The sequence below is a fragment of the Lotus japonicus genome, chromosome 3, assembly GCF_012489685.1.
Source record: "Lotus japonicus ecotype B-129 chromosome 3, LjGifu_v1.2".
Taxonomy (NCBI): Eukaryota; Viridiplantae; Streptophyta; class Magnoliopsida; order Fabales; family Fabaceae; genus Lotus; species Lotus japonicus.
The window spans coordinates 15,099,504-15,124,034 of NC_080043.1; the positions used below are offsets into that span (position 1 = coordinate 15,099,504).

General features: G+C 35.5%; 2 protein-coding genes across 3 annotated transcripts; both read right to left on the reverse strand.

Annotated features, from left to right (window-relative positions):
* Positions 1-5,245: 5,245 nt before the first annotated feature.
* On the reverse strand, positions 5,246-12,008 carry LOC130748119 (putative RING-type E3 ubiquitin transferase C3H69). 2 transcript variants are annotated; one of them, XM_057601266.1, is made up of 8 exons: positions 11,799-12,008; positions 10,954-11,041; positions 10,076-10,860; positions 9,730-9,799; positions 9,178-9,266; positions 9,050-9,088; positions 7,944-8,023; positions 5,246-5,660 (listed from the first exon to the last, which is right to left on the reverse strand). In XM_057601266.1, the coding sequence occupies exons 1-6, from the start codon at positions 11,807-11,809 to the stop codon at positions 9,052-9,054; spliced, it is 1,080 nt and encodes a 359-aa protein (XP_057457249.1). In that variant the 5' UTR covers positions 11,810-12,008; the 3' UTR covers positions 5,246-5,660; positions 7,944-8,023; positions 9,050-9,051. The 2 variants fall into 2 exon arrangements, with proteins under 2 accessions (XP_057457249.1, XP_057457248.1); XM_057601265.1 differs by having other exon boundaries at positions 9,029-9,088; positions 11,799-12,007.
* Positions 12,009-15,987: 3,979 nt separating this feature from the next.
* Positions 15,988-19,635, reverse strand: LOC130748848 (E3 ubiquitin-protein ligase makorin-like). Its single transcript, XM_057602092.1, has 5 exons — positions 19,463-19,635; positions 18,866-18,953; positions 18,012-18,766; positions 17,652-17,721; positions 15,988-16,642 (listed from the first exon to the last, which is right to left on the reverse strand). Exons 1-5 carry the CDS (start codon positions 19,471-19,473, stop codon positions 16,208-16,210), a joined length of 1,359 nt encoding a protein of 452 aa, XP_057458075.1. The 5' UTR covers positions 19,474-19,635; the 3' UTR covers positions 15,988-16,207.
* Between the last annotated feature and the right edge of the window lie 4,896 nt (positions 19,636-24,531).

A 24,531-nucleotide genomic window follows, 5' to 3' on the forward strand; every position in this document is an offset into this window, starting at 1 on the left:
GATGGGTTTCGTTTCAGGTTGGGTTCTGAGGGGTCATCGGTTTGGTATAGCGATCGGACAAGTCTAGGGAATTTGGCTTAGCAGCTATTGTGTAACGCCCCAATTTCTCAACTGAGGAATCACATTAAGTAACCTAACAAAGTCTAAGGACTATTCTGCAATCCCTAAAATCCAAGGGTATTTTTTTTTTGACAATGAAAAGACTAAATACCATAGGGTTGGAAACGTTACATAACTTTATTTAAATAACCTGTTTCCCGACATAATAATATACATCACATAGAGTAGTTCACAACACCATAAACGGGGTTCCAAAATAAGTACGCTCACTTAGACAAGTGGCGAAAATAAGGTTTAAACAGCAGAGTTTTCAGATGGAGGAAGAAACTCAGACATAGTCCACCAAAAAGGGAGAAGCAACTGCTTCATCCACCTTTACTCGACCACCCACAGTCACGGTCTCCAACTCGAACAGCTAAGCTTCAGCGGAAGGCTCTCCATCGCCTAATAGCGTTAAGCGCCCAAACAACAAGTAGCAAATAGAAAGGGTTAACTCCATGCAATTACCACATAATAAAGAAAAAAGCATGTTATTCAAATCTAATACATGCCATGGTAAGTAAGCTACCAATTTAACTCAGGATAGATGACAACTCATCCTATCGATCATGAAATTGAATCATATATTTAATAGAATTAAACATATCAGCAAAATCAACGATATGGTTTTAAAACAGATACCAACAATCCTCAACAATATCACGACAAATCAGATAACAATAATCCTCAACAATATAACATCAAATCAGGTATCGACAATCCTCAACAATATCACGACAAATCAGATAACAATAATCCTCAACAATATAACATCAAATCAGGTATCGACAAACCTCAACAATATCAATCAAACAATAACGTCTCGCAAGACGGGACAATCACGCGGGACAAACCCACCTCATCACCACTTTAGCGTCTCAAAGGACGGGACAATCACGCGGGACAAACACGCGGGACAAACCCACCTCATCGCCACTTTATAACGTCTCGACAGACGGGACAATCCCGTGGGACAAACCCACCTCATCGCCACTTTAGCGTCTCAAAAGACGGGACAATCGTGTGGGACAAATCCACCTCATTGCCACTTTATAACGCCTCAAAAGACGGGACAATCCCGTGGGACAAACCCACCTCATCGCCACTTCAAGCAAACCAAAACATCTCATCCAACTCAGTGGTCACTCAAGCAACAATCTCAAATTCAATAATCAAATCAACATAATCACATGTTATTCATATTATCAACAAACATACGTCTCATTGAAATGCATACTAACCCCACCTCACTATTTCAACATAACAACAATCAAGGTATCAACAATAACCATGTCTTATCCACTAGAAAGCAGTAATGACAGAAACCAGTAAACGACCGAAGCCTCTCAGAAAATGGAGACACACGTCTCAATAAGTTCACTCGGCCGAAGCCTCCAGAAAACATTTTTCCAGTTCAGCATAATAATCATAATCCAATGCCAATCAATATAAACATCTTCATCTCAAACGCAGACAGTGCGATAAAAGCAGGCAAGACTCAAAGACGCTCTAAAACTGAGTTACCCTTACCTTCGTGAGTAGAAGTTGCGCATGGAAATTGCGAACCTAGAACAAGGAAACACAATCGTCAACACAAGCCCTACTAGAAACAACACTATCTAATAACACTAATCGAAACCGGAAAGAAAGCTTTTAAAGCTTCAGAGTTCACATTTAAGCACGAATGGACAACGAAGACTTCGTTCGCTAAAACGAGCATAACTCGAGCTACATAACTCGGAATGACACGAAACCAACGCCAAAATTTCGACAATTGAAAGAGCTACGCTATAGCTCAGGTCATAGAGACCCAAAAATTATTTTTGGACACGGTACCCTAACAAACAGGTTTCTGCCACTCACAAAAATAGGGTTTCCGAACTTTTTCTTCGATCTAATTTAATTCCTAGGTATTCTTAGGCGATATCTAGGCCAGGGAAACTCTCAGAAAAATTATCGGATCGAAAACTAGAACAGGGGTATTTTGGTCAAGATTTTTAGCTCGGAAACTCAATATCATAATTTCGAAAAATAAATTGGATGAGGTCGATACTAACGACGATTATGACGACTAATCCTACTGACGCTAAGCTCAGTCGAGAGTTTTTGACTCAAAAAGTGGAACCTCAGCATAAAATGGGTATTTTGAGCAGAATTGAAGTTCTGCGGTGATTCGACGAGATTCGGCGAAATGTAATCCGCTAAACATGCTCTTGGGCATGCAGGGAATAAGTTTAGACAGAGAAATCAAGTTATTTGGACAGTTTTACAAAAAGCTCAAAACTTTGAGCACAGAAAGACATAGAGAAAAGCGACAGAATTTACGATCAGAGGTAAGGAAAAGCATCAGTACCTCGAGGCCTACGCGTAGCAACGAACAGAGCGACGATCAGACAAGAATCGGTGAAAATCTTTTTCCCCTCCTTCCTCCTTGAAGCTCACGGCCGTGTGTGTGTGTTGGTGGTGATGTTTTTGTTTTTTTTTTCATTTTTCAAGCTATTTATAGAAAATGGAAAACGCGGGAAAAAGAATATTTCGCGATTCCAATTTTTCCTGCACATTCCTCCGTGAATTCTAAGATAGGTTATGGCGACAGAATTCCAGAACTCAAAACATGTTTGTCAGAATCAAAGCAAACGATCCAAAGTCGGTGTAAATCTATTTTACCCGAAAAACTACTTTTTGCAGTTGATGTCGGATGAGAAAACTTATTTCTGAAGAAAGATTAGAAACATCGAAAGAAATGGGTGTAAGCGTGTGGAATCTTCGTTTGAAGCTCCGAATAGAAAAAGTCTTCATCAACAGTTTACTTTAAGGTTCTTGAGCTATCAGAGATTCATTTTCGGCAACTTCCGAGAATCGAAATCGATCGTTCATACAGTCCAGGGTTTCTTGTCGAAACACTCGTCGTGGAAAGGAATAAGAGGAGTTCTTATATTCCTCTGAATATTTTTGAATCCGTTTCTACAATGCTTTAAGAGCAAATTAGCCTTTTACTAACGTTTTCGCCCTAAGGCGGAAGTGAATAAAACTCGTGCTATAACCTATAGCGACTATAAAATTATTCTTAGTCATTCCCTGAACTTTCTTTCTCATAATACTAATCCAAACATCAAACATAAGTCAAGTTCCTCTCACGCTTACACAGAATCCTATGCGTGAGGTGGAAATTAATTAATTTATTTTAATTCTAAAATCCTGGGTCTTACATATTGTTTGTGCATGTTTCCGATACAGAGTTGTGCTTGAGGGACCTCGTTGAGGATGGGCAATGGAAGTCAAATAGGCTCTACACAGTGCTTCCCGATAATGTGGTGGGTCAGTTCTTCTTGTTGCCCCCTCGGGTGGTGACTAACAGTGAGGATCTTTGGACCTGGAGTGGTTCAGAAGCAGGCCGGTACAAAGTTAGGGATGGCTATTCGTGGCTCAGGGATCAAGTCTTGATCCAGAACGGTGAGTTTGATAGGAGATGGGTCTGGAAATTAGATGTTCCTGAAAAAGTCTGTATGTTTGTGTCGCTTGCTCTCCATAGTGCTCTTCCGATTAATCAGAATCGATTCCAATGTCTGATGGCTATCTTTGAGGCTTGCTCGTGTTGTTCGGCAGTGAGGGAGGATGGTATTCATTACTTGAGGGATTGCCCTCATTCTCGTGAATTATGGCGGGGGGGGGGGGAACTTGGGGCGTGGAATTGGCCAAATTTATGGAATCTTGAGTTGTACGAGTGGATCAAGTTGCATGCTCGCGACGGTCATGTGGTGAAATTTATGGCTGGGCTTTGGGGCGTGTGGAAATAAAGATGCAACATGATCTTGGACCAACACCCTTGGGTAACACATGCATCATGGAATAAGCTTAAGAACCCATGCTTAGTGGAGGAGGTTCGTGCTCTATCACGTGTTTGGCATCCCCCACCGGTGAACTTAATTAAGCTAAACGTTGACGAGAGCTTTCGTGAGATTGTTGGGAATGGGGTGGTTTGCTCTGTGAACGGTGCTAGGAATTGGTTAGGGGGTTTTATGGTGTATGGGGTGAGTGGTTCTTTGTTCCTTGCAGAAGTTGAAGCCTTGAAGGGGGTCTTTGGTTAGCCTAGAATCGCGGTTGTCAGGAAGTGATGTGTGAGACCGATTGTTCAGACTTGGTTGCAAATTTGGGGGACGTCAACAAGATTCGTTTTCATAGCCAAGCTCGTGTGCTTAAGGATATTCGTGAGCATGGAAGGTCACGCTCACTTGGATCCAGCGTGAAGGGAACGCGTCGGCAGATTGGCTTGCCCGACCAGGAGCTCTTTTTCCTCCGCCAGGTGTTAGAATAGTGAATTCTTCTGTTGTTGAAGGATTCGTTAGGGTCCCTTAGTTGTGTTTTTGCTTTGTTGTTGTTGTTAACATTCCAAAGAAGAAAAAAACTTGAAAATGACACAGTAACAAGAAATAACATAAGGGAGGAAATTGAACCAAACGAAACCCATAGTATTAGTGCCCCAGCGCGGAGGACCAATATACCCATGAGAATTGTACATTTCGTAAAATATATTTATCAGTTTCTGTAAAATGTAGAAAAATGGGTGGTCAATGGCCAATAATAGAATGGGATTATATTTCCATATAAGGGGAGTTGGTGAAAGAATTGTCATCATTCCCGTCCTTCTTCGTCAACCAATGACAATGGCTTTTCAAATTCAATCTTGGTGTGTGAACTGAAGGAGATTTAGAAGAATAAAGGAGAACACACACACCGTCGAGTGTGTAAACTGAATAATAAAATAAGGGTACTAGGTGTCATCTTCAAAACATGAGAGGTACTTTGTGCAATATTTGCAAACCTAAGGGAAGTCTGAATTAAAAAAAAGCATGTACTACATTTTACACTTTTTTAAGGAAAAAAATACTGGAGGATTGTTGTTCTAATTTGTTTAAGAAAATACTTTTCCTTCAGAATTATTTGTATAGTATCATTGCAATTGAAATGAGAGAAAACCTGAAGTAGAACCAATAAATAATATTAACTCAAAGATTTTTCTCTATAATAAACTATAACAAGCTTGCTTCTTAAATTGTAAGAAATATTACTAGCCATTATACAAAAGGTGCTACCGGTGCATTTCACCAAGTGAAATTATGATTATGCTAGTATATTCACCAGAAAGCAAACAAAGACTATCAGTTGTATAAGCCCCCAAAGGACTCTGGGAAGTTTCTGTAAGTAATTATTACAAAAATCCATACATTTGCTGAACCCTTTCCCAAGGCTCTTGGTGTAATATCACCCAGCAAAAAATCCAGTATACAATTAACTGGCCTATGTTTAACATCTCAGTAATGCTAACAGGAAAACTTTTACATGTAAATTTGAAATCCGCCAGCCAGAAAAATGCTTTTTAAAGTGCACTGTGGCCATACTAACCATCAATCCATACTTCTTCTAATAAGCTTTAAAAATTAGAGCTTATTGGAGATTATAGCCTTGTACAAGCATATAATGTCTATCTATCACTTAACAAATGCACATTATTATTACAACAACTGAATGCACAGCGCAGCAGCTTTTTCTTTCTGGCACCTCTGAAATCGATTAAACAAAATAAATCAGTGTTAGTAACAGTTAGAATATACTTCGAAGACATCTTGTAATACCATAAGTATAATAGATCAGAACATGAACATCTACAATTATCTCAAATAGTTTCAATGTTCTTTATATCTTGTATCATTTTCTTATTTAATTAGGATTATGAGTGTTGAATTAGCATAAATAAAGTTTAGTGCTTTGTAATTTGCATTACATCTTTCACAATATTATTAATATAGTTTTATTGGGTGATATGCCTAATAGAGACAAAATCTTCATCAGCTCTGGAAGGAGTTTTTCAGCTCGTCAGGAACACAATAGAAGTTCAGTTCAGCATACCATCCACAGACGGAGGGCAAAGCTCGGATCATGAATCACACAACAGAAACCTACTTAAGATGCTTTGTGAAAGGTAAGCCAAAGCAGTAGCTGAAGTGGTTGACATGGCAGAGTTTTGGTTCAATTCTTCACATGATCCTCTATTATGAGTCCATTTCAGGCATTCTATGGAAGAGAGCCCCTTCCCATCATCAAAATACCAACAAAGCAGAGTATAGTAGTGGATAAATTGATGATGCCATGAGATGCCATATTGGAAGAGTTTAAGTTATATTCTTACAAAAAGACAAACAAAATATGATCCAAGCAAGTAAGGACGATAAAGATAGCAATTTCAGATGGCAGAATTGGTGTGTTTGAAGGCCCAGCCATTTAGTTTCAAATCCTTGGCTAAATGAGTGAATGAAAAATTTAGTCACCATTTCTATGATCTTTATGCAGTTAAGAGGGAGGGAGCAGTATTAGCATATCGATAGGAGCTTCCTCCTAATGTAAGAGTCTGTTTGGTTTCTGATAGAACCAGGGAAAGAACAAGATAGAAAATCTGTTATTATTGAAGTAAACCCCAGGTTGTTCGAGAGAACCTGGACTCTCCTATTCCCAATTTACATAAATGATCCAAAGGATAGCTAAACCCTCTTAACACACTTACTAATAGGCTAACCTTTCACTAACTAACAAACTAACTCTTCTAGCTAACTTAAGGGGATGCGGTTACCTATCAATACTCCGCCCCCGAAGATTCACCTTGTACTCAAGGTGAGGCGAAGGAGTCTATACAAGCTTTAAAAAATGAAAAAAGGGAGGGAAATACAAAACAAGATTGCCCGCATAGAACCAATGATAGAACCCTGATATTATTGAGAGATGAAATGTACAAGATTGCTGAGATGTTTGAGAGTCTAAGCCACTCACCCTAAGTCCCAAACACCAAATGATCCAAAGGATAGCTAAACCTTCTTAACACTTTCATTAATAGGCTAGCCTTCCACAAACTAACTAATTCTTCTAACTAACCTCAGGGGATGCGGTTACTTATTAGTTTCCCATGTATGCTAGCTTAAGAGGGCAGTATCAGTTGACATTCCATGCCTACAAATCTATAGATTCTTTACTGAAAAATGGGAATTGCAGGCTGTTCCCTAGTGAGGTGTTGCCTACCCAAAAACTACTTGATGGCTCCCAGAAAGTCCACAAAAAGAGGAGTAATCTCCTTGCCTATGAGAACACTTAGGAGAATTATGACGATATTTCATGATTTCCACCTTCAGGCAAGGCGGAGTTGATTGCGGGTGTTGATACGCCATTAACACATGTATTGCAGAAAGAAAGAAAAAGATGATAGGCCCAACAGTGAAGGCCTGAGTTTATGAGAGGAAAAAGAAATATGACAAAAAGGGGCGGGCGGTAGAAAATTCTATTAGAAGAGAGTGAAAAAACATAATTGAATGGGGGACAGTGGGTATAAGGAGACTCAGGGACAAGGGGAAGTAACATTACCTAAGAGAGAGGAGAGGGGGAATATGTAAAAAGATTGGTGAAGGCTTTAGCAGGGCCGACTCCACTATACTAGTGACAGTCTCATTTTTTTCTTTTGCACTCTGTTTGAGAGAACTTCCCCCTTCTGTAAAGGGCTTTGCTTATTTCTCAGTTGAAGAGTATTCACTATTCATACTTTTTCAGTTCCTAGGATATTATTTTTTTCATGGTGGGATCAGGGGTACCAAATATCAATTATTTTATACACAAACAATCTCAACTAAAGTGAGAACATAATATGTGTGTATGTGTGCATACATGATAGAGAATTAAATAAAAGCAAGAATCAACTTCAGCTACTAAACAGATTTGATAATAAATCTAAAATCATAGCCAACAGAACTTATGTAAGAAAACTATGGTGCCTATTGCATATGGTTTGCTGAGAAAACACCTACCATAGAAACAAGAAGAGAAGCTTGACTTGCAATATAAAAATAACTTGAGACATTGAGGCAGGCTATTTTATGCAAGTATCCTGCAGAGATAAAACAATAGAAGCTATTAAAAGTTAAAACCAATAGGGATTACAAAAATTGGAGGCACTGGGCTTAACAAAAGTTCTATTCAAACAGCAGCCAATACTTAAAAGTAAATAAGCAGGCATTTAGAAAACTGAAATAATTAGGCACATGTTCCCCAATATTAGACTATGAATTCATTTTCTCTTTCTATGATCATTCAAGAGTCCATAAGCTTTTTTATATCCAAAATTCTTTCCTTTTAAGTCCTGAAACGAATGCTTAAATTGGCCCCAAAGAAACGGTGCTTTCTTCTAATTAAATAATAACAAAATACTATCCAATCCTTTCTTCTTCTCTCCATTCCTTCTATTCACTTCATCAAATTCAGGTGAGGTTAAAAATAAAAAATTAAGTCCATATTAAAAAGTCAAAACATGTATTCAGCACATACACTATAACATATTACTTTAGTTGGTATAACAACTGGAGAGTCTCATTAAGGTAGGGGTTAACCTATTAGTTATTTCTTTATCTTTGCTATAAACTGTAAAACAATTTGATCCAAGGTTCTGAAATTGTTCAACATAAAAAATATCAATTTTAAGGGAATGGCAAACACTCTACTTGATACTTGAAAGACAATAATCCCTTAAAAGAAGTAAAGGAGGGAAAAAACGTGCCCGCCAAACTCCCTTTGGATATCTCATGGACTTGGAGGGGGGAGGGGGGCATGTCCTCTCATGTGAAAATTTTCGCATAACAAGATCGCGTAAAATATTTATATCTATCTTCATTAGCATGGCGTGAGGCCCTATAAATTTTGCAGAACTCTGAAGAGAGAGAGAGAGAGAGAATCTAACACGAGAAGACCATTCCCAACTAGGAACATAAAATTCCTGAAACCCAAGCACCATAATCAAGCAAAGCATACCAGAGACAAAGAAACAGTATCATACATAGAACCATGTACAAAAGCCATCCCCAATTTAGGTAAAAGGACAGAGAAGTCTGAAACTTACATCAGAATGTATGAACATCACCTTTATCTTAAATGCATGTTAGCAAGGAAATCCGACAACCTGATAGCACCATGCATTAAGTTAGTGAAATTAGAAAGGTCAAACAGAACAAGGCCAAAGATAAGTACCATGAAAAGGCATAGACCAACCTGATCTCTTTGGCAATTACAGTATCGCCATCTGCTGCTCCAAGATGTCTCAAAACTACCTGCTCAAGACGGCCATCTCGATATGCATGCTGTAATCCAAGAGAAAACATTTAGGCTCCAGCCAATTATATAAGCATTAATCAAGCATAATTTTCAACACAGTTAAAAGCCTTAAACGATCTAGGCATCATAATTTAACATTAGGAAGGGGAATAGAAATTGTATGCCTGCAAATCTAAACATACTTGGATACCAACAAGAAGTTAGAATTATTTATAGCCATTAACTTCAGTTTTGTAATATTAATTTTATAGAAAAATTCAAGTCATGGGGATAATTAAAATTGACTCATAGCAAACAAAATCTAGTAAAGCCGTTGGTCTCTACATCAAAGATAATTTACTATGTCATGAAGTACCAAAGCATAGAAAAATAAAAATTTCACATACACATGAGAAGAAAAGATAATCATAGTGTTAGCAAGCACAAAGTAAAATGGCCCACATGGGACGAGCAGGGGGAGCATAGAACTAGTTATATTCAGGTATTTACCTTGTAGAAACAACTAGTTCCAAAAGGGCAATTCCCATCCCCAAAGTCAAAATGCTTGCAGTCAATTGACCTACAGATGGCATTAAACCATTATCAAATAATATCAGAAAAAACTATAGACATTCACTCGGCTGAGATAATTTTTTCCTTATCATGAAATATATTATAAGTGCATATGGCTCAGCATCAGCTGCCCCTGCACATGCAAACTAATATGGAGAAGGGGGAAAGAAATGGATATTAAGTACTAGTAACATCACCCATCATAAATTATGGTGACCTCAAATTAAAACACGGCAGGTCAACATAAAGACATAAAAAGATTTGTAAGTGATAAAGAAATTACTTGAGCTTTGCCTTGTAGGTATCAACAATTTCCTGTTTCTCTTCACTTGTAGAGTACCAAATAACACTTGGAACAACAAAGTAAGATAGCTTGCGACAGATAGGACAAGCCCTCAATGTGCCATTAACGTCCATCCCCAATGTTGGGTTACTATTACGCCAATTCCTAATACAGGATATGCAGAATGGATGATCACATTCAGATAGCAGCCCAAACTTACGTTCAGCTGCTGTAGGCTTTGAAAGAACACGCTCCAGGCATACACTGCATTCAATTTCTTGACTCCGTTTCAATGCCTCAAGATGCTTTTGCTTATCTTCACAACTCTTGATATGTTCTTCTCTTTCCTCAGGTCGGAAAGGATGCAAGCAATGCTTCCCACAAGTGGGACATAGATCCCCATGAATATGAGGACACTTTTCCCCTCTTGGACAGTTGCCAACAGCAGCAAATGAGCATATTGAAAGCTCAGAAGGTAAAGTAGTTATAGGTTGGCCAACATCAACATCATCTTCCCCTAATAAATCATGATAATTAGATTCTTGGTTCCAGGCTGGTTTACTGGTGTGAATGTAAGGACTCTTAGAAAGAGAAGACTCCGCAGCTGCAGCAACACCATTTGATGAAATTCTTGGATTACCAAACACAAAAGAACCAGAAACAAGGGGCTGGTGTTCGACTACTGAAGAACTTGGAGCAGAGGACTGTGCTTGAGAAGCTTTGACATGATCATATCTGCATCGACTACCATAAGCACAGACTCCTTTCTGATAATATGTGCATATCTGTCACGACAAGACAAGAAGCAAAAAATGATCAGAGAAATGTAGTTCAATAACTAGTGGGATCTCCAGCAAAGAAGAGTTTATATCACCAACATTGTTTGGAGGATCTTTCCAGTCATGCGAAAATTCACAATGCTCCCCTTTCAGACATGCTCCATGAGCAAAGAACTTACAGAGAACCCTATTACACAGATTAGAATAGTCAGCAAGCCACATAGAAAAGACAGAACAATTAACAGGAAAATAAAACGGCCCACACAAAACCTGTCCTAAGTACCAAAAACCAATTTCTCCAATTAAAAGCCTAACCACATTTTCACAAATGAAAGCACAAGGATAATTCCAAATGAATTCATAGTGAGAAGGTGGAATCATCATGAATAAGATAGCAACATCAAATTCCACTCCCTGCCTAAAAAATTCTAGAGGTCAAGTGTCAACTATAACTATCATGAACAACACAGTTAAATCAAATTTCACAAGCCTGACCACAGAACTCAATATTGACATAACACCCTGCAACAGTTTCGAATGATACGCTAAAAATTAAGTTTCCGCCGCATTCAATCCCTTTCATGACATAACATGTCTTTCAAATTATACATCAAAAATCATAACCTGATTGAGTTCCCAATCCCACCTAAACAAGATATATCATAACGATTAACCAAAGTCAATATAAAACAAAAGGGTAAACAAAAAAAGGGCCAAAATTCTATCTTTCAACTTCCAATCCAAATTTTTCTGAATTCTGATCAATGAAAAAGACACACCAGATGAAACAATAAAACAAAAAATCTAGTTCAAAGATCAACCAAGCAAAGATTATAAGCACTAACACGAACAACAATCAAAGCACCCCATGCAAATCATCAATGACCCAGATGGAAAAAAACAATCAAATGAACACAAAAATTGTCATAATCAATCTATCTCACCTCTTAGACATGATGCCGTTGAATCAATCAAGCAAAAAAATGGTGTGATGAAGAAGATGAAAACCCTAAACCTCCACGAGATTGTTGTTGGTTGTTTATGATCGAGAAAAGAGGGGGCGATGAAGAAACGAAGGAACCTAGCACGTGGGGTTGTGCAGGTGCAGCCACTGTCTCAAAAATCATGAGAAACCACGAACGAACGTTGTTGTTCAATCTTTTTGTATTTGTATGAATGAACAAAAAATCATGTTCCTTAGCTTTGTCATGTGATCACGTGTCCAAATTTGATAGGTAGTATAGAATAGATAAGGAAAATTTTATTACTAAACTCTTGTCATAAAATATTTTTTACACTCATTTTCTTTTATGCAATTTTTCTTTGATTAAATAGTGTAAAAGTGGTTCCATCAAATAAAAAAAATAGTATAAAAGTGGTTAATGTGCATTTTATTAAGGAATTTCGCCTAGACTTGTCCGGATTTAATCGTAAAAAATAATACATTTGTGGCCAGGGACATCATTATCGTATTCCGAACCAGATTAGTCACGTGATGCCCCCTTTCTTCGTGGGGACGGGTGGCCAAAGAAAAAAAAATAGTAACTTGTTTTTATTTTGATGATTTATACTTTATAGTGAGTTTGTTTTAGATTAAAAAAAATAAGTTTTAGCTCCCTAAATGCATATTAGTAGAGATTTAAAAAATACATAAGCTAACTTGTGTTTGGTTAAATTAATAAAATTAAAAATTAGTTAAAAAATGATTCTTTTTCCTATTTGGATACAATAATTTATAACCGTTTTTTATGTACAAAAGTATGATAATGAACCTAAAATAACCTTCTAAATAAACATGTTCGTACTAGGTGGTTATTGTACATATTATATTGAGAATATCTCTATAATAGCTGAAATTAGGAGCAGATATTTAGTTAGGATTTAATCTTTTGTTTTAAAATATTGTTCAGATTTATTTTCAAATTAGGATAAGTTTAAGATAATATTAGTTATTTCTAAAATCAAGATTATATTTATCACTTGATTTTATGAATCAATTTTTATTTTACATCACTTTATGAGCAGATTTGGTATCTTTCTGTCATGTATTTATTTGCTTTATGTATAAAGCACACAATCATCAATAAAATTATCTCCTTCAAATAACAAATTTTTGTCTACATTCATACCTAAAAAAACCCAATATAGTGGTATCAAAGCTCTTATCCTTAAGGGACCTGTGAGTCAAAAGTAAACATAGTGGAAGGAGATGCATACACGGTGAGTCAACTACCATTCTTTGATGGTGAGGAGTATGAGTTATGAGCTGCAAGAAATGATTACTCATCTTGAAGGTCCAGATCTTTGGGAAGCGTTAGAATAAGATTATGATGTTCCTGAAATACCTGAAAATCCTACGATGGCTTAGATGAAGAATCCCAAATAGAAGAAGACAAAAAAGGCTAAGGCCAAAATTTGTTTCTTTTCTTCTGTGACCAAGATCATATTCACATGAATAATGAATTTGAAATCCGGCAAAGAAATTTGGGGATATCTAAAAGGAGAATATCAAAGTTCTTAAAGAACTAAAGACATGCAAGTGCTCAACCTGGGCAGGGGATTCAAGATGCAGAACATGAAAGAACGAAACCATCAAGGGCTGTGCTAACATATTGTTAAGCATAGCAAATAAAGTGCGACTTGGTAGAGAACTTTCTGATGAAAGAATAGTGTAGAAAATTCTTGTAACTATACTTGAAAAATGTGAGTCAGAGATATTAGCGTTATAGGAGTCAAAAGACATGTCAACCATCACCTTGGGAGAATTAATTAATGCTTTACTAGCACAGGAGCAGAGGAGAACCATGAGATAAGAAGAGGTGGTGGTACAAGGTATGTATCGTATCAAAGCACAAAATCCAAGAAGTGGCAAAAACAGTAAGGTGAGATTTTTCCTTCTTGTTCTCATTGCAAAAAGACTTACCATCCTCAAACACGATGTTTTTGGATACCAAACATTAAGTGCAGGAAGTATGGCAATATAGAACATGTAGAGAAAGTTTGCAAGTCTTAATGAGAGGAGGCTAAGGTGACCATTGAGGAACAAGAAGATGATGAACTACTTCATGTGACAACATCTCAAGCAATTCATTATTGATAGATAGTGGTTGTACAAACCACATGACCAATGACAAATCCATTGTTTCCAAAGTAAAAATTGGGAATGGTGATTTCATTCCATTCAAGGGAATAAGGTTTTCTCAATGTGGCACAAATTGTAGAAAAATGTTTCAAAATCATATTTGAAGATAACATGTGTTTGATAAAAGATGCAAAAGGTAGCGACATGTTCAAGGTGAAGATGAAAGCCAAATGTTATCCTTTAAATTTGGCAGCGAAAGATCTTTATTTCTTGTCAGTGGAAGCCGAATATTCCACTGCCAAGTCTTTTACACTCAATCATGTTAGTGGTTCAAATTCCATTGTTGGCTCGAATGATATTGCAAAACCTGAAGTTCATGCCATAGTTTCAGACAATGATCACGAGCATGACCACCGTGATGAGGAACTCAAACTCAAGATCATCAAGCAGGTGGAATATTATTTCAGTGATGAAAATGTGCCTATTGATAAGTACTTGCTGAGTTTCGTCAAGAAGAACAAAGAAGGTTTTATTCCTATATCAATAATTGCTTCTTTTAGAAGAATGAAGAATCTCACTTAAGATCATTCTCATTCATTTATTGTTTCTACACTGAAGGAGTCTTCACTACTTGTAATCAGTGATGATGGGAGAAATGTTAAACGACTCAATGCATTTAATGAAATCAAAGACCACAAGTTATATATTGTTTTGGTAGAGAATTTGCCTCAAGATTGTTCAAATGAAACTAGTCAGAAAATATTTTATGAAGTTGGAAACATAAAGTGGATAACAAATCATGATCGTCTTCTACAACCCCCTAACATTTTCATGGTAAGGTTTTTAATGAGACAGTTTTCAAAGACATACTAGAGAATGTTACTCTTTTTCCTTCACTATGTATTTATCCTTCAAGGTTTTTTCTAATAAGGTTTTAACGAGACACATTCTTAAGGGATGTTCATTCAAGGAGAGTGTTATGAATTGGATGCCCATCACAGTTAGGACCTTGGGCTATGGGCCAGACCCGTGTGTATTGATCTTTACACTCTTACTCTAATGTTATAATAAAAGAGAGGTTGCACCAACCAGCTCATCCTCATTTACAATATTTGCCTATGTTGCTCTCTTTTCTCTTGCTTTTTCATTATTCATAACAATAAGTACTTAATCATAAGTTTTTTTAAAAGAACTTTTGAAAAATATCAAAAATAGCTTATAAATAAGTATAAATTCTTATTCATGAGAAAATTGGATACACTTATCAAGATTAACTAAAATAATTATAGGTAGGTCGTAAGCTAAATCAAACACTTTACTACTAAAATATTATGAATACCTTTAAGACATTTACATAAATTGTAATCATTTCATCTCAATGATTTAATAATATTTGATTATAAATAAATGAATAAAAATTGTTAATAATATTGGTAAAACTCACTGCAGAACCGACCGCAACCCATGCAAGGGCACATGTATCTTATAGGGGTGTAATTGTACCAAGTTAGTTTAAGTTTAGGATGTTTGGAACTCTGAACCAATTAAATGAGTTTGGGTTCATTCAATTTATTTTATTTTACTTCTAGACTAAAACCAAACCAACCCAACGTTGAATAGGTTGGTTCAGGCTAAATCAAATAATATCATTTTAGAATTTGAACAAATTTTATTTTAGAAACACATAAAAACAGAGTTACAAAGGGCTTGCAAAAGCTCGTGAATGGAGTAGTTGGTTGATCTCATAGGGATGACTCCAGACCCATCATTGTTTGAGTGCATTTAAAAAGAAAGCAAGACAGGAAGTAAAAGTAAAAGGCGCAATTGTAAACCCTACATATATAATGGGTTGGACTCCTCACTCTTGAGTAAATAAAATGATGGTGATCGGACGCAATGGAAAAATCCGAACTGATCCAATGATCCAATCCACCAAAATGCGTTTGGTTCAAGTTGCATTCATCAAGTCCACGGGTTGGACCATACCCGCTTACACCCATGGTCCCTTGTTAAACTGCAAAACACACCCTCAAGCAAAAGCTCCTCCAATATCATGATTAAAGTAAACAAAACGGCATAAGATCGCAAATAAAGGCTTATTAACAAATTCACAAACTCTTGCAAAACAAAACAAAAAATCACAAACTCGAATAAGAATCTAGGAGTTCCTGATCAATATTTTCCAAAAAAAATTAAAGATAGGTGCCATAATGCCAAAGGAAACTACAGAAACTAGATAAAGCTGAGCATCATAATGAACCAAGTCAAGACCTAGAAGAAGTGTTCATCGCTCTCGTCGTCATCATCATCATCATCATCTTCTTCTTCTTCTTCCATATTAGAATGCATCATCATTGAAAACAAGGCTGCCTCCATAGGATTGAATTCTTCATTTTCAAAATCTTCATGTCCAAAATCATCCACACCAGAAGCCATTGCCTCTGAGAAAGCGGCCATCTGAAAAAAATTATACTCATCTTCCTCATCAGAATTGTAAAGACCCATACTTTGTGATAAAGCCATCATTTCACAAGCATCCATTTCATCAAAGAACTCCGAGTCCCTCATGATGGAATAATATTCTTCAGGTTGTAAATCAACTTCATTTAGCATATCCAACACATCATACATATCATAATTGTTTGGCCTATGTCGAGGTGGTGGCTTCCTATGTATGTCTGTGTATGAGCCTTGCTTCACTGTATGCTGAAAGTAACAAATATCAAATTCATTAAAAGGGAACCAAATCTAAACTACCTCAAAAACTAACAATAAAAGGATGCAAAATCTACATGTACCCGAAATGTGAATGGTCTTTTCTATTCATTTTATATATTTTAGTCTGTTAAGATATAGTTCAAACATACCAACATAGCCACTATGGCTTCGTTTTGTTTTTATATCTAATTTCATGTTCTGTAAGTAAATTGAAGCTTTAGAAAAAAATACTCTCAAATCCTTTGCATTATATCATTTATTACACATGTCCGTTCAGGTACTAAACAAAGGTGCCCATCATTAGAATCGAACTCCACCAATCCTCATTCTAAATACATAGGAACTTTTGGAATCAACAAACCACAAATTCAGAGCAGGTTTGACACCTATTCACAGGGTATTACTTTTTCAAATCCCACTAATACTCTTAATCATAAATTGTACACAGAATCAAAAACAGTGGTCCATTACTATGTAATAAGAAACTAAAAAGGTAATGCATATTAGCAATAATATGTTAAGGGGAAACTTACTTCAAATTTCAACATTCTACAATGGCATTTACCAGAAGTAACAACCATAGTTAAAGCATATTGTTTTGATTTAAATGAATGGTAGTTTTAATCAATCCACAGCCCAAATGCAAGCTCCAGAGAGGGGAAACAAACAAATTTACAAGACTCAATAAGAAAATAAAATTAGTGATGTATTGCAATCCAGATGGGTAGTCAGCCGACATAATTTCAACTGACCCAAGACTTGACTTTGGAGACAATATGAATTGGGCATGGCAATAGACATGAATTTCACAATAAGAAATTATCTAACATACAAACAAATTAATAATTAATAAATACTCATTGAAGGCGAGGCATGTTGGAAAGCTTTATCGCTAAAAAAAATGCTATTCACATTTGTAAACATCCCTGATAATCAAACTGGCCAAAGGACAACACAAAAGAAAGGAAAAGACAGAAGAAGAAGGTAACTTGAGTACCTTGTAGAAACATCTAGCCCCAAATGGACAGTTCCCATTTCCAAAGTTAAAATGCTTGCAATCAACCGATCTGAAAAATAGATAACAGGGAAACTAAATTCAAATGCAACAACATACATTAATACAAATAAGTCACTTTTCTCATTAATCATCAGATTGTCAATTAATTAATTGAACTTAGCATAAAATTTGCTCCTTAACATGTATGTGTGAAGGGTGAACACAATATATATGAAATTTTAAAAATTGTTTTCAGAAATGTTTTTAATTCAAAAAAATGAGAAGGGAATCAAACAAGCTCCAAGTAACAAACAAATTTCAGGTAAGTGAAGGGGAAAAGTAAGTAGTTAAAGAAATTACTTGCACTTTCCCTTGTAGTTGTCAATAATTTCCTGTTTCTCTTCCTTTGTAGAGAACCAAATAGCACTTGGAATGACAAAATAAGATAGTTTGCGGCAAACAGGGCAGGTTCTCACTGTATTAGCATTATTATTGATGTCCATTCCAGAGGCTGAGGCACTATTACGCCAGTTGCGGATACATGATAAACAGAAAGCATGATCACATTCCGGAAGCAGCCCAAACTTACATTCAGACTGTTTGGGTTTGGAAAGAACACGCTCCAGACAAACATTGCATTCTACTTCTTTGCTCAAATCCTGAAGGTATTTTTCCTTTTTCTCACAAGTCCTCAAATGATTTTTTTTCCCCTCTCGATCAGTAGGATGCAAGCAATATTTTTCACAGTATGAACATTGATTTCCATGAATGAGAGGACACTTATCTCTTGAGGGGCAGTCTGCAGCAGCAAATGGACAAAAGATATGTACAGATGGCGTAGCAGTAGCAGTACGAGTACTGGATTCACCAACATCACCATGACCCAGAGATTCCTGATGCTTATGTTGTAAACTCTGTGCACGCTTGTCATATGAAGACAAATTTGCTGCCTTCCGAACCGAGCTTGATGTTCCTCTCGTAGTATGAGCTGCAGCAGAATCTGAAACAAGAGATTGGCGCCTATCTGCTGAAGACGATGCTTGAGATGCTTTGACATGCTTAAATCTGCATTGACTACCATAGGTGCAAGATCCTTTTTGATAATAAGCGCAAATCTGTTTTCCAAATAAGAAAAAATAAAAAAGTATGAATAAAAATATAGATTAATTGGCCGGTAAAACTGTATGAATTATGAAAATCAGAATTAGAGTTACATCAACTGGAGTATCGTTTCTCTGATGAGAATAATCACATTGCTCCCCTTTCAAACACCTTCCACGGGCATAGAACTTGCAGATTCCCCTAAGACAAATCATAGAATTAAAATCATACATAAATTACAAAAACTAGTAATCACTATTCAGTCAAGAAATTGTATTCATAAGTTCAATGGAAAAAAGCAAGAAAACACAAGTACATCACACAAATCAAAACCCTCACATTTGCAAACAATGAAGCATACCCACATACAAAATTTCAGAGTCATTTCATTTCACATGAATCATTCAAAATTCTCACTCCCACAGTCCCAGAAAAATAGCTGATCATATTGAATCAAATGCATGTTTGTGTTTCAACACATACCAAACATCATATGCATGTTTGTGTTTCAACACATACCAAACAATAATCAATCAATACCTCACAAAAAAAAAACGAAACCCCATTTTTCTTTTCTTCGTTTATTCTCATTTTCGGTTCCAAAATTACAGAATCCAAGTGAATCACTACAAAAAAAACGCGAAAACGAATGCCCCTGTAACGAGATCGAAGAATTATACATAGGATTGAACGAAGAATTGAAAATTTACCTGTTGAACATGGCAGGCAGGGAGAGATTTGAGGAATTGTGAAGAACAATGAAGAGAGAAGAAGGGTTGAAGGTTCAAAACCTAAGCGCGGCGCATTTGAAACAGGGTACGAGGTTTCATTGGCGGTCGGGAAAATACTCTGATTCCGCTCTCTCTCTCATTTTTATGAAAAAAACAAAATGTAACGCTTTTATTTCCTTTGTGGTCTGTTTGTTTCAAGACAATTTGGAAGGAAGGAAGTTAGTGGGCAAGAAAATAAGTGGAAAATGGTATGTTAAGATGTTTGGATGAGACATGAAAATGGAAATGGAAGGAAAATGAAGGGTGAATTTTTTTTGGAAAGGGAAAGAAAATCAGGCGTCAATGCAATAATTGTATTGACATTGCTACCCTTTTCGTACATTGCTTGATAATATTTGTGACTAATTTTGTGGCCTTTATAATAAAAATGATTTTAAATGTAAATTATATTACAATTTTTTTATAAAATGTGTAACTTTTTTTATAATTAAAATGTGTAATATAATAATAATAACTTTTAAGATAAAATTATATAATACTGTTAAAAATATAATATATATCATAAGTTTATAATATCATAAAAAGAGTAATATAGTAATTATGCAAACATCCCTCTCACTTTTCCTTTAACTCTTCATTCTTTTTCATTCAATATAAACAACTTAAAAATCACCTCATTTTTCTCATATATTCCTTTATCATATACTAGTATTTATACTCGTGCGATGCACGGGGATATTCATTTTTAGTTATGCATATATTTTTTCTAAATTTAGTTTTTTTTTTAAAGAAAATGTATGGATTAAAAGAAAAAAAGTATTTTAGATAGAAAAAATCATAAATTTGCAAGTTTTTCTCTCTGTAATGAATGTTTTTAGGTGTTAAATTTTTTTGTGTGTCTTGTCGTTGGTGATTTTTATATAATTACTTAATAATTGTTACAAAGAGTTGAGGCAATATATATTTTTGAGCTAACAAAACAAAAAGACACATGAATAGGATAAGTAGAGAACAAAAAGAGTTTGTTCAAAAAAAAAAGAGAACAAAAAGAGTTAGTAGAAAATTAGTACTTGGAGGGGAGGGTATATCAAAACAAATTATTCATTTATTAACTATATTTTAAATTCTTCTTTTCAAAATTGAGTGAAAAGCCGCTGCCTATGGCAAACTCAAACTTTAAATTGCAAGCTAAAGCAAGGAGAATAGAGGAAGCACTTCTAAATACCAAATTCATATTAATTTATGCTATAGTACCCGTAAAATCATTATGTTAGTTTTTATGCGGATGGAATTCAAAGGCTGTAAAGATAGGAGAAGCCACAACCACCTCCCTAAAGTGTAAATCAAATTAGAATAATGTACCCAAAAAAAGTCAAGCATAAGAAGTAAGACAAATAATTAGAATCTAAACTACAATTTTTTTATCAATGGCCAGACTGAGGGCTCATTTATGTAAATCGTAGCAAAGCACCAGCCTTCATAAGATTCAATTAAAGAATCCAAACAAATTATAAGGTTTGCATTGAACTCATTAAAAAATGATTGTGCCTATAAAAATCAGCAAGCTTGTCTCTCTGCCAGTATCATATATACCAATCATTTATGCGTCCTAAGAAGGAAATCCTTTGGATGTTCCCGGCAAATATATTTCACAGCACAAAATACTGGCACAAACCCAATTGTTGAATGCAAAGACACCCATCAAAGCCACATTAAGCTCTTAAAGTTACAAACTCATTGTAGCGAATTTTATGATTTTGGGAGCTGCCCTTGAGGATGCTGTTGGGAAGCATGCATGTTTGGCGGCGTGTTGTAGTGAACAAAAGTATGAGAGAAGAGAAAATTCATCTTCAAAGAACCTAGAAAATTCGTTGGAAGGAAGAGTTGCAGTGTCAAATAACATGAAAAATCAAGCTTGTCAGTAAAATAGGGATAAAACAACCACATCATTTCAATTTTAAGCAATTATTGTTTTAATTATGCATTTTTATAAAAAAAAATTGTTGGAACTACAGGAAACCTAAGATAGATACTCATTCATAGCTATTCATCTTCAGCTATTCTAATTATCTAATAAACTAATGGTTACATAAAACTAAATTCACCTCTCATCTGTTACAAACTAACAACTTTTAATGTCTCACATCCGTTACAAAATAATCAGTTCTAATGTTTCTCCACACTTTACAAATTAGTCACTTTTAATATCCCTCATATGTTACAAATTAATAACTTTTAATGTCTCTCACCTATTACAAATTAATCACTTTTAATGTTTCTTCATCATCTATAGTTTGGTTCAACAACCAACAATGCATAAACAACCAATGGTTACAAAATAATCACTTCTATCTACTATCTATATATTATTTATGAGACTCATTTATAACTATTCATCTTCAGCTCTTCTAATTATCTAATTAACTAATGGTTACATAAAACTAAATTCACCTCTCATTTGTTACAAATTAACAACTTTTAATGTCTCACATCTGTTACAAAATAATCAGTTCTAATGTTTCTCCACACTTTACAAATTAGTCACTTTTAATATCTCTCATATGTTACAAATTGATAACTTCTAATGTCTCTCACCCGTTACAAATTAATCACTTTTAATGTTTCTTCATCATCTATAGTTTGGTTCAACAAAAGCTCAACCAACAATGCATAAACAACCAATGGATGAGACTCATTCATAGCTATTCATCTTCAGCTCTTCTAATTATCTAATTAACTAATGGTTACATAAAACTAAATTCACCCCACATCTGGTACAAAATAACAACTTTTAATGTCTCACATCCGTTTCAAATTCATCCATTTAACCTTACCAGACGTCTTAGATCAAGTTGCTAGAGCCTAGAGAGCTATCTATGATCAACAGAACAAACACATATTGTATTAGAGGCTATCTATGCTTTATCTCTAGCCAATGTGAGACTTCTGACATACCCGCTCACGTCCAGGATTGAATAACCTGGAACGTGGGATCAACAACAACAGGTGACCCAATTACGAGAGGTCTCCACATCAAACAACAAATGGATCTAGGATAGACTCTAATACCATATTAGAGGCTATCTATGCTCTATCTCTAGCCAATGTGAGATTTCTAACATATTGAAAATAGTGAAAAAATAGAAAAGATAGAGGAATTAGAAGACTACCCATGCAATGCTCTAATTTTCCGAAAGTCCCCTCTGATGGAGCAAGGATTCTCCTTTCACCATCCATAGCAATTGTCAATTCCCTCTCGACTGTGATTCTCTTCAGAATTAGTTCTCCAAATCATTCTATTTATAGTCCAACCGTAGCAAACCTCTTCTGTAAACAAAAAGTTGAATATGAGTTAGGAGAAATTGAAGTAGAAAAAAATAGGAATCAAATTTTTTTCCCAAGGCAAGCAATTTAGCATAAGCAAAATCAACTTGCAGAGTTATTCATCTTTAAACCCTTTTTTCTGGGAAAAATAAATATTTGAACTTCCTTCAGTCTTAAATTTCCAGCACTCAAAAAACATAGCCTAAGTAGCAAATGTGTCTACCCTGTAAATTTGAAGCGCTTGATAACGTACCAATTTGATAACGTCTTGTCATATCCACACATTGAAGCTTTTCATTTCTTGGAAAAAGTAAGCAGCAAAATTATTCTTTTATTGGAAAAATTATATTGACGTTCTAAAAAGCAATACACGAAACTTAACTGAAGTGGGTTTCCTTTAGTCAATGCAGTTCTTTTCAGTAGAGTCTAGGTCACTGAACCATCAAACGTAAAGCTTGAGCCATTTAGTGAGATCCTCCATCTACTCTAATTTATTCTGCGAAATCAACTCTAGAATAAGCTTTACATACAACATTATTAATAATTAAATTAAGAATGACCCATGTGAGACAAAGACAAAACCACCTTATAATCAAATGGACTAAAATGAAATAAAAAAGTAGAGCCTTCACATGAACATAATAAAATGAAAAAAAAAAAGAGACATGTTCTGATTTACTATGGCAAAAGTTATGCTATATGTGAGGTTAAATTGAATTGGACTTGTCTTGATGATAGTGTATTACTGAGGTGCTGCCTATGAGATGAGTGGAGGCTTTGCTTTTTCCCTTGGGCTATTATTGGATAAAGCAGCTTCGCTATTGGAAGGATATATTATGCACTTTGGACATATTTTAAAGGATTCTGGTCTTATGGTAATGAGGAATCGCTGGTCTACCTTAGTTTTTGATCTAGTTCATCTAAATCATCTTTGAAGCCAAGTGATGTATTGTTAGGACTTCACTTGTTTGTCCTATGTACTTTCTTTTTTCTTTAGCTGTTGTTATGTCTCCTTTAGCTTTTGATTTCCTTGTACTGTTTGCTACTTCCATGAGAGTATTGCTCTCATGATGCTCATTTTAATAAATCTTTGCTTTGTCGAAAAAAAATGAGGAGTATCAGGTGAGTCATTAAGAAATATTTATGAAATTAAATTCAGAACTACACAACTATAGTGTGACCTATTTTCATTAAGCAGTTAATGCAAATAAAAAGTTTATTGATATAGTTGCTTTTAAACATCAAACAATGCATGAACTATGCAGAAAGGAAAGATGGCTAGGAAACTGAAGTGGCAGTTCCTCATAGTTAGTGGAATTAATGATTGGTCAACTCTAAAGCAAGTGGATAAAGACCTCATTCTAAGAACTGCAGCATGAGTACTCAGTCTCACTATAATGTTTGAGATAAGAAAATTGACACATATTATTCAGGATATACTTTAATTCACACACACACACACACACATATATAACAACAATATACTTTAGTTGAAACCAATGGAGCTCTTTCACCAAGTATCTTCATATTTGGAAGGCAACTGAAATCAGAAGCAATCAAAGACATCTTTGGTAGAACCTCGTGGAGAACCTCAAGTAATTTTTGGGAAAAATTGACATATGATAAATGCAAAAAAGTGAAGAAAAAAAAAAACATTTTCACATCAGTCTTGAGGCAACCGGTTGGAAACCAAAACCTGTGTGATTTTGGGTGACCTTTAGACT